Source organism: Sinocyclocheilus grahami, unplaced genomic scaffold (assembly GCF_001515645.1).
Source record: "Sinocyclocheilus grahami isolate Dianchi unplaced genomic scaffold, SAMN03320097.WGS_v1.1 scaffold2522.1, whole genome shotgun sequence".
Classification (NCBI taxonomy): domain Eukaryota; kingdom Metazoa; phylum Chordata; class Actinopteri; order Cypriniformes; family Cyprinidae; genus Sinocyclocheilus; species Sinocyclocheilus grahami.
Window position 1 is genome coordinate 13,752 of NW_015507701.1, and position 10,078 is coordinate 23,829.

At 45.3% G+C, this 10,078-nt stretch overlaps 3 protein-coding genes across 6 annotated transcripts in view; all 3 read left to right on the forward strand.

Annotated features, from left to right (window-relative positions):
* dtwd2 (DTW domain containing 2) overlaps window positions 1-1,788 on the forward strand; it is a 5,318-nt gene extending 3,530 nt beyond the window's left edge. The window contains exons 2-6 of the mRNA XM_016261649.1: window positions 785-875; window positions 953-1,047; window positions 1,131-1,323; window positions 1,400-1,528; window positions 1,602-1,788. Of these exons, the coding sequence (XP_016117135.1) occupies window positions 785-875; window positions 953-1,047; window positions 1,131-1,323; window positions 1,400-1,528; window positions 1,602-1,772 (679 nt within the window). The 3' untranslated portion in view covers window positions 1,773-1,788. The remainder of the gene's footprint in view (window positions 1-784; window positions 876-952; window positions 1,048-1,130; window positions 1,324-1,399; window positions 1,529-1,601) is intronic.
* Window positions 1,789-2,112: 324 nt separating this feature from the next.
* stard4 (StAR related lipid transfer domain containing 4) lies at window positions 2,113-6,287 on the forward strand. 4 transcript variants are annotated; one of them, XM_016261652.1, is made up of 6 exons: window positions 2,113-2,194; window positions 2,417-2,509; window positions 2,592-2,641; window positions 2,851-2,977; window positions 3,115-3,229; window positions 3,792-4,052. In XM_016261652.1, the coding sequence occupies exons 2-6, from the start codon at window positions 2,417-2,419 to the stop codon at window positions 4,013-4,015; spliced, it is 609 nt and encodes a 202-aa protein (XP_016117138.1). In that variant the 5' UTR covers window positions 2,113-2,194; the 3' UTR covers window positions 4,016-4,052. The 4 variants fall into 4 exon arrangements, 3 of the variants coding, with proteins under 3 accessions (XP_016117138.1, XP_016117137.1, XP_016117136.1); XR_001607826.1 differs by lacking the exon at window positions 2,113-2,194 and having other exon boundaries at window positions 2,206-2,509; window positions 3,115-3,515; window positions 3,792-3,873; XM_016261651.1 differs by lacking the exons at window positions 2,113-2,194; window positions 3,792-4,052 and adding an exon at window positions 5,766-6,287 and having other exon boundaries at window positions 2,213-2,509.
* A 428-nt stretch (window positions 6,288-6,715) lies between these two features.
* jak2a (Janus kinase 2a) overlaps window positions 6,716-10,078 on the forward strand; it is a 16,322-nt gene continuing 12,959 nt past the window's right edge. Inside the window, 1 exon segment of the mRNA XM_016261647.1 lies at window positions 6,716-7,045. The gene's annotated coding sequence lies outside the window, so the exon portion shown is untranslated.

Below are 10,078 nucleotides of genomic sequence, written 5' to 3' on the forward strand. Positions count from 1 at the left end.
TCACACTCACACTCACACAGACACACACACGCATACTCTCACTCGCACACACTCACACGCACACACACGCGCTCACACTCACACGTACACTCACACTCACACTCGCACACACTCACTCACACGCATACTCTCACTCGCACACTCACACGCACTCACTCACATTCAAATGCACACACCCTCACATACTCACACTCACTCTCACACACTCACTCACACACACACACACACACACACTTGCACACTCTCGCACACGCATACTCTCACTCGCACACACTCGCTCACACACACACATGCTCACACTCACTCGCGCACACACACACTCACTCGCTCACACACGCTCACTCGCGCGCACACACACACACTCGCTCGCTCACACTCTCACACACACACACACACACTCACTCGCTCACACACGCTCACTCGCGCGCACACACACACACACACGCTCGCTCGCTCGCTCACACACACGCTCACACTCACTCACGCACACACTCGCTCGCTCACACTCTCACACACACACACACACACACATGCTCACACACACACGCTCACACTCACACACTCACACACACAAATCGAAAGCGACAAATTGTAATAACAGCAGCATAAACAGATTTGACCAGTATCACTGCGGTGTGTGTTTGCATTGAACTGAAGTGAGTTTAATCATTTAAATGCGAGATTCACTGTTGAAATTGCAATGATTCACATTGATCACATCCAGAATCAGATCTTCTCCGTGTGTCCGATGCCTCGCTGAACGGTGTGTTTTGTGTCTCGGCAGTCGTCCGCTGAAGGTGTGTCTGTGTCCGTATCTCCCGCCGTGTCCTCTAGACGTCTCCACGTGTCTCTACATCGTGCAGCATCCGGCTGAGGTTGGTATCCGATCATCTCAAAGCTGCGTGCTGCGTTCCTGCCGCCGTCAGATGACTGAGTTTTCTTCTTTCTGCAGGAGAGTCGGGTTCTGCGCACGGTTCCGCTCCTGGCAGCGTGTCTCCCGCCGGGAAAGTGCCGTGTTTTCATCGGGAGGCGTTTCTCTGAAGAGAGGTGAGTGGCGTGAGCGCGTGGTGAAGCGTCTGCGTGTGTTGCCATGGCCTTCACGTGTGTGTGTGTGTGTGTGTGTGTGTCAGGTATCCGGAGCTGGCGGCTGTGTGTAAAGACGCTCACACGCTGCTGCTGTATCCCGGAGCCGCTGCAGAGAATCTGGAGGATCTGAGCACTGATTTCACCTCGACGGCCCACAGCGTGATCCTGATCGACGGCACCTGGAGTCAGGCTAAAGACATGTTCCTGAGGAACGCACTGCTGCGGCTGCCCAGACAGGTGCGTGCACTGAAGCAGCTCTGAGATCTGTCATACAGGAATATTTAGGCAGTGTTGTGCTGATGGTGTTCCGCAGGTGCAGCTCCGCAGCGCCCCCTCCAGTCAGTACGTGATCCGCACGCAGCCCACCAACATGTGTGTGTCGACACTGGAGTGTGCAGCCGCTGCGCTCTCCATCATGGAGAAGAACCACAGCATTCAGGAGGTCGGTGTTCAGAACAGGGTTACGAGTCCGTGTGATGGATCTGATGCTGATGAGCCCTTGCTGTCTCCCGCAGGTTCTTCTCAAACCTCTTCAGGCCCTGTGCTCCTTCCAGCTGCAACACGGCGCTCAGATCCACCACAGCAAAGAGCATCTCATCAAAAACGGACAGTACAACAAGATCATGCCCAAAAACAAGCGCAAGATTCGCCGGATGCAGAAACTCCTCACCAACCAGAATATATGAGACGACTGCATATTTTTCAGATTCTTCTGCAGCACTGAGATTCAGTCTTTTGTAGTTTTACAAATTCAGAGCAATATTGACATGAGCCTTCTGTGTGGATGAAGCTTCATCTGTTAGTTCTATTGTAACGTGTTTATTTGAATGACTGATTTTATTCTTGTTTGCTGAATTAAAGCGGTTGATGTGTGACTGTTGCGCCCTCTGGTGTCTGAATACCGCACCGTCGCTGAGACACTAACCGAATAACATCCGAGTTAAACAGCCAATCAGCTCGCGACTCTAGCTGCGCTTGACCAATCAAATGAGGGCAAATACATTTAAGGCGGAATCGACGCTTCTGATTGGCTTTCCAGCGTAATGACATCGCGCTTAAAAGAGAAATCAACACGCGATGAAACACAAGAATCACCTGCATCGACACGGTACATGATCATATTTACTATTGCTTATGTGTTCTCGCTTTGATCAGCTGTTTGTGATTTTAGATGCTTTCTGATCGTGTGTAAATCGCTTAAGAATAATTCTTGTGCATTTAAAGTAGTTTGCACTCATCTAGACGGTTATTGCATTAATAATAATTTATGCTATAATGTACGTGTTCATAAATGACTTGGTGTATGATGTTAATAACGGCTGTGCTGCAGATGCTTGCACGCGTCAGCCCCGCGGAGCTGCAGCAGGCGCTCGGGTCGCTTCACGCGCTGAGTGAGTCGCAGTGGAGCATCGCGAAGAAATCGGTCAGCTCGGTTCAAATGAGTCGACTCAGTGCGTTTAGACGGAATGGTTCTAACAGCGGCTCTTCTTCTCTGGCTCTTTCAGAAGGACGTGACCGTCTGGAGGAGAGCTTCGCAGGAGTTCAGCGGCTTCCTGTGAGTTTAAACCTCTCTAAACCAGGCTAGTTAGTGATGCACAGACTGCTTAAACTAGTCTTTAAAGTTAGACATCTCATTTTCTATTAAAGGTTGGTCATCACTTTTACATTCTAGTAGGTTGGTCTAATTTGAATGTGAGAAGTGAGATTAATTCAATTAAGTCAAACTAGTTCTTAAAGGCAGTGTTCTCATTGTGCTCCCTGCAGATATAAAGCTGAAGGAAGCGTAGCAGAGACTCCGCAGCGGGTCATGGACCACATCCGGCCCGGGGCCCGCAGACTGCACTGGGACCGCATGCTCACCTCTCTGGAGATCCTGCAGACGCTGGACCAGGTGAACATGGCTGATGTGACTGCACAGTGATCTAGAATCTCTGATTAGACCGAGCTGAAGTGTGTTTAGGGTTAAGAGTATAAAGTCCTCTCCGTCTGTGATGATGTGCACATGATGATAACTGCTGTGTTGTTCAGGGCTGTTGTGTTGTGAGGTACACCACCGCAGGGCAGCTGTGGAACATCATCTCTCCGAGAGAGTTTGTGGATTTCTCCTGCACCAGCGAGTATCAGCGTGGCCTGCTGTCCTGCGGTCAGTGGCTCTCAAAACACCTCATTTGTTTTCTAGATCAGCCGTTTAGCTGGAGTGAAGCCACTGGAGGACCGATCACAACACCTCTGGTTCTCATCTGCTGCTGTGAGCTGGCGGATCTGGGGCCGGTCATTTCAGAAAGAGAATCTTAAGAGCCGGTCACACTTGACTTCAGTTCATAAGCAGCGAATGCAGGAGACGTGAATGTAGCGCATGTGAATCTCACTGCGTCCGAAGGTCACGTTTGCTGAACTCTGACCTGTGACATGATATCGCATGAGTCCACGTGAGTCCACGTGAGGAATTGGAGCGAATCAATAAATTATGAACAATGTATTGCTATTGTGTGATTAATATGTAATGATGTAATCAATAAAAAGTAACTAGTCTGATTACAAGTACTTAATTGTTGGAATCTGATGATGTAATCCAGACGAGTTACTCCGCAGCACTGATAACATATTTTCACATGTCTGGTGCGTTGTGTGTAGACGGCGGATTAGGACGGTTGGCGTGTTGCGTGTGCAGTCTGTCACGTGTTGCGTGTGCTGGTGTTCTTCAGGTGTGAGCGTGGAGCATGACGAGCAGAGAGCAGGCCTGGTTCGAGGATTCAATCATCCGTGTGGCTGGTTCTGTGTGCCGGCGCAGGACTCGGACCTCAGCGTGCTGACCGGATACATCCAGACGGAGCTGAGGGGCATGCTGCCGCAGCCGGCGGTGGACACAGCTATGGCCAGCGGTCTGCTCCACTTCTACAGCGACCTGAGACGAGCGCTGAACACTTAGTGTTTCATCATCACCACGGCACATTCAGTTATTATTGCACGGTTTTTGTTTGTTTTTGGTTTAATGTGATTCACCAGTGTAATTGTTTTTCATAAAATGATGTCAAATTGTAAACATTGATATAGTAATTTTTTTTTTTTAAATCTTATAAATTTCTCTTATTCTTTATCATTATTACTCTGTCTTTGTTAAGAGCCGGTCACACTTGACTTCAGTTCATAAGCAGCGAATGCAGGAGACGTGAATGCAGCGCATGTGAATCTCACTGCGTCCGAAGGTCACGTTTGCTGAACTCTGACCTGTGACATGATATCGCATGAGTCCACGTGACCTCGCAGCTGAATTAATGATTGGAGCGTCGCAGGAAAGTCAAGCAGATCACACACAGCTGCGTAGCTTTACTTACAGACTGTAGTCCGTTACTGATTACTGGACGAACGTTGTAGTCAGTAACGTAATCATCACATTACACATTTTAGGTAATAATTAAATCATAAAAAATATCAAATTAAAATAACATCAATCAAAATATAAAAAACAAACATTTTATTTCTTTACCTGCATGTCTTGTGACCGTGAACACGTGATTCTGAATAATTACAATATTTATATGAAATCTCAGGTAAAAATATAAGCTGAAAGCAGTTCCCTGCATCACATGGAAGAAAGAAATAACATGAATGTGTGCATTAGCACTGTTAAATAACTCCCGGAGCATAGCTCAAATAAAGCGTGTTCATCAGCAGTTGATGCGGTGTTGAAATATTGAGAAGTGTTTCTGTGAATCCAGAGCTCAGATGCTGTATCGTCATCTGAATAATGCTCTCTGTGTGAAACTGAAGACTTTCTGAATGTATATAAGCGTAGGATAACTTAGAAAGGAACATTTAAAAGAGGAATTGGAGCGAATCAATAAATTATGAACAATGTATTGCTATTGTGTGATTAATATGTAATGATGTAATCAATAAAAAGTAACTAGTCTGATTACAAGTACTTAATTGTTGGAATCTGATGATGTAATCCAGACGAGTTACTCCGCAGCGCTGGTAACATATTTTCACATGTCTGGTGCGTTGTGTGTAGACGGCGGATTAGGACGGTTGGCGTGTTGCGTGTGCAGTCTGTCACGTGTTGCGTGTGCTGGTGTTCTTCAGGTGTGAGCGTGGAGCATGACGAGCAGAGAGCAGGCCTGGTTCGAGGATTCAATCATCCGTGTGGCTGGTTCTGTGTGCCGGCGCAGGACTCGGACCTCAGCGTGCTGACCGGATACATCCAGACGGAGCTGAGGGGCATGCTGCCGCAGCCGGCGGTGGACACAGCTATGGCCAGCGGTCTGCTCCACTTCTACAGCGACCTGAGACGAGCGCTGAACACTTAGTGTTTCATCGTCACCACGGCACATTCAGTTATTATTGCACGGTTTTTGTTTGTTTTTGGTTTAATGTGATTCACCAGTGTAATTGTTTTTCATAAAATGATGTCAAATTGTAAACATTGATATAGTAATTTTTTTTTTTTAAATCTTATAAATTTCTCTTATTCTTTATCATTATTACTCTGTCTTTGTAACTGTTGGACAGATTCATCTGTGTGTTTATTGTCCTCATATGCATGAAATATATAAGTTACAGCATAAAGTAGGTGGGTTTTATTCTTATTAAATTAAGACACAGTAGGAGCAGGGTCTGCTTTAATGACTGAAACTATTTGTCATAAATGTGACCCTGGAGCACATGGTGTTCTTCAGGTGTGAGCGTGGAGCATGACGAGCAGAGAGCAGGCCTGGTTCGAGGATTCAATCATCCGTGTGGCTGGTTCTGTGTGCCGGCGCAGGACTCGGACCTCAGCGTGCTGACCGGATACATCCAGACGGAGCTGAGGGGCATGCTGCCGCAGCCGGCGGTGGACACAGCTATGGCCAGCGGTCTGCTCCACTTCTACAGCGACCTGAGACGAGCGCTGAACACTTAGTGTTTCATCATCACCACGGCACATTCAGTTATTATTGCACGGTTTTTTGTTTGTTTTTGGTTTAATGTGATTCACCAGTGTAATTGTTTTTCATAAAATGATGTCAAATTGTAAACATTGATATAGTAATTTTTTTTTTTTTAATCTTATAAATTTATCTTATTCTTTATCATTATTACTCTGTCTTTGTAACTGTTGGACAGATTCATCTGTGTGTTTATTGTCCTCATATGCATGAAATATATAAGTTACAGCATAAAGTAGGTGGGTTTTATTCTTATTAAATTAAGACACAGTAGGAGCAGGGTCTGCTTTAATGACTGAAACTATTTGTCATAAATGTGACCCTGGAGCACAAAACCAGTCATAAGGGTTAATTTCTTGAAATTGAGATGTATGCATCATCTGAAAGCTGAATAATAATCTTTCCAGTGATGTATGGTTTGTTAGGATAACACAATATCTGAAAATATGGAATCTGAGGGTGCAAAAAAATCTAAATATTGAGAAAATCATCTTTAAAGTTGTTCAAATGAAGTTCTTAGCAATGCATATTACTAATCAAACATTAAGTTTTGATATATTTACGGTAGGAGATTTACAAAATATCTTCATGGAACATGATCTTTACTTAATATCCTAATGATTTTTGGCAGAAACAAAACATACAATGTATTTTTGGCTATTGCTACAAATATAGCTCTGCTACTTATGACTGGTTTTGTGCTGCAGGGTCACAAATAGAACTGACACAATTTTAGTGTAAATAAAAGCAATAGTGATTTTCCGATCAACCGATGTCCCTTTAAGTCGTTAATATGCGATGACGCGGAGGCCCCGCCCACCGACGCAGCTGCGTTCGTGCGTGCGCGCGGCAGCGGAGAAGTCCGTGCGATGAGTGTGGATCCGGATCGCAGACGAGGTTCGGCTGTTCTGCCGCTTCTAGCGCGCTCCGTGGGCGTGGCTGTGTGAGTCTGACAGCGGCTGACGCGGGTTCAGAGATCCGGTGATGCGATGCGGTTCGGTTCCGGTCTCCATGACAACAGAATCAGCGGAGTGAGTAACTTTAATAACACGCGAGACATCAAAGACAGCCGCGCAGATGCTCGAGCTCGATCGGCCGTGTGTTGTGCTGCTGTCCGTGTGTTTGTCCTTTTAGATCCACTTACAGGAAAATCCTATTTCTGTTTCGCTTTGAATGTGGAGGGGTTTCCCCTCATCATCACACATGTGGCCTGTTTCTGTGTGTGTGTGTTTCTCGCATTCGTTGTGAAGCTCTTCTTCTCAAGTCTCTGACCGCTGAATGTTTCCAGCTTCACACATGGCTGTGGTTTGACTGAAGTGTCATCAAACTCTCACACAGCAGCAGCAGCAGCAGCAGCAGCAGCACTCCTCACTGCTACAGTTCTGTAAGAGTCTGAATGCAGGAGGGTTTCAGATCGACCTGCTTCTGTTCACACTGGATGCGCTGGAGGTGAGTCTGGGTTTTCTGGCTTCAGCTCCATTATTCACAGCGCTGGATCCGCTGTTTCTGGCGGTTTGTTTTGTTTCCAGAGCAGGAACGGCTCAGAAGTGTTTCTGGAGTTTGTGCAGTTACTTCTGTATCTCCACGAGCAGCTGTGTTCTTCTGCAGATAACAGCACTGAACGCCGCCTGATAACTCGCTCTGCTCTCGTCTGCGTCAGTGTGCCTCCGAGGGACTGCTTGTCATTTTCTTGTGATCAGAAACTTAAGAAAAGTCTGACCCTCTTTCTGTTTAAGAACAATAGTAGGATGGGATTTCATACTTGCATTAATTGAATGCTTTCATGAGGATTGCAGCTTATTTCCCTTAAATTCATATCTTGTCCTTCCTCTCTGCAGACTGTGTTTATAGCTGCGTGTGTAAGTCCAGGATTACTTCATTTCGACACGCACAGACATGAACAAGTGGAGATGAATGACAAACAGCTGTGAACTCGAGATCACCTTTAGATCCACGTCTGATTTCAGAATCAAAGCTGCTCCAGCATCAGCTTGTCTTCATTATAACATGCAGCACTGAATCAGATGAGCTTGTGAAATGACTCGTTCGGATCAAATGGCGTTCACACATCAGAGCGCACGGAAACCTGCTCCGCTTGTTAACGAGGACAGGTTCTATCGTTCCTGAACCGCAGAAGAACTCGAGGTGATGAGAGAAGAACTGCTGAAGTGTGTAGCGGATCTGAACGAATCCCAGCGGCTCCAGACGTTTGTATTTATGGGCTCATTTTTTAAATCAAATGGCCGTCTCCTGTTGGAATAACTAGTTTCAGTCTGCAGCTTTAATGGAAACACATCATTAACTCCTCAGGAAAAACCCAAGAGAGCAGTGACTGTCAATCACACACACACACACACACGATTAAATCGGGCTAAATTTAATATTATTCACATGCTCTGATGTTTTCATTTCCTCTTTCTGATCAGTTTCGCCACAGAGGCTCAGGAGAGACGCACACGAGTCTATGAATTTCCATACGCTCTGCTGTTGTGCCATCAACTATTTCAAGCCGTGGCTAAATAGCGAGCTGTAATTGTTCAGAGATGGTCTCGTCTTCTTTTCCCACAGTTCAGGATTCTGGCAGTCATATAGCAGAGCGTTCTGTGTTTGTAGACTATAACAACTAAAATCACTGAAGCAAGAAGCCGTCACCAGATGATTGTTCCTGATCAGATCAAATGGAGTCTGTTTTGTTTTGATGGCTCAGTGTTGGCTGGTGTTTGTGTTCAGTCGTTCATGTTCAGACGGAGCGACGCAGCTGTCTGATGGTCTGGGCCCGGTTGCATGAAAGCCCTTATGCTAATAAATCCCTTAGTTATAAGGTTAAGGAAGCCCTTAGTGAAACTTGGGTTGCAAGAAAAAATCCTTAGGGTCAACTTAAGGAACCTTAAAGGGGTCATATGATGCTGCTAAAAAGAACATTATGTTGTGTAGTTGGTGTAATGAAATGTGTTTATGCGGTTTAAGGTTAAAAAAACCCATTATTTTCCACATACTGTACATTATTGTTTCTCCTCTATGCCCCGCCTTTCTGAAACACAGCGATTTTTACAAAGCTCATCGGTCTGAAAAGCGAGGTGTGCTGTGATTGGCCAGCTATCCAGTGCGTTGTGATTGGCTGAATACCTCAAGCGTGTGACGGAAATGTTACGCCCCTCACCATACTGTGCTGCCCTGTCCGGCCGGAGCGACGAGACAAAAACATTAAAACCCATTATAAACCAGGCATTCGTTGCATCCAGTGGGGACATGATTACGGATTATAATGACTTATACTGTCTTTTTACCACATAAAAACATAAAATCATGTCTGCATTTGTGATCGGAGAAATGACAAACTATAAATATAATTCGTCTTAATTGTTTAGATTTTTATAATGCATTATCTTGTCGATCCACCTGTTCACATTTACAACTCTGCGTGTTTGCAACGTCAAAACATGGGTTCATTTTCACATTTGGTCAATTTTCCGTCATTGGTCAGCAGAAACGAAGCGGTTTCCTCGGTAACGACTGTACACAAAGCAGCACAGAAACGGCAGCGCTCATGTTTATTTAATGTTTGTCTGTGTTTCAGTTGGTTAGGTTTATATTTCATTATGTTCTGTTTATTGTCATAGATATGTATATATATCTGTTTATTGTGAGATGTAGTAACTATAGTAACCGTGAAACGCTTAGTATAAACACTTGGGTAAGGGTGACAGTTAAGACGTTTGTTGCAGCGCTCCTAAAGAAATCCCTTACCTCAGGGATTTTGCCCCCCTCAGGGATACCCCTAAGTCAAATTACTTAAAGGGTTAGTTCACCCAAAAATTTAAATTAGGCTGTGTTTCACTCACCCCCGAGGCATCCTAGGTGTATATGGCTTTCTTCTTTCAGACGAATCCAGTCGGAGTTATATTAAAAATTGTCTTTGATCTTTCAAGCTCTATCGTTGCACTCAGCTGGTATTACAGAGCTTCAGTCCAAAATATGTGAAATAAAAAGCGCCAATACATTAAAAAAAGTGTCTCACACGGCTCCGGGGGGGGAGGGGGGCGGAGACACAATCACGTAGAATA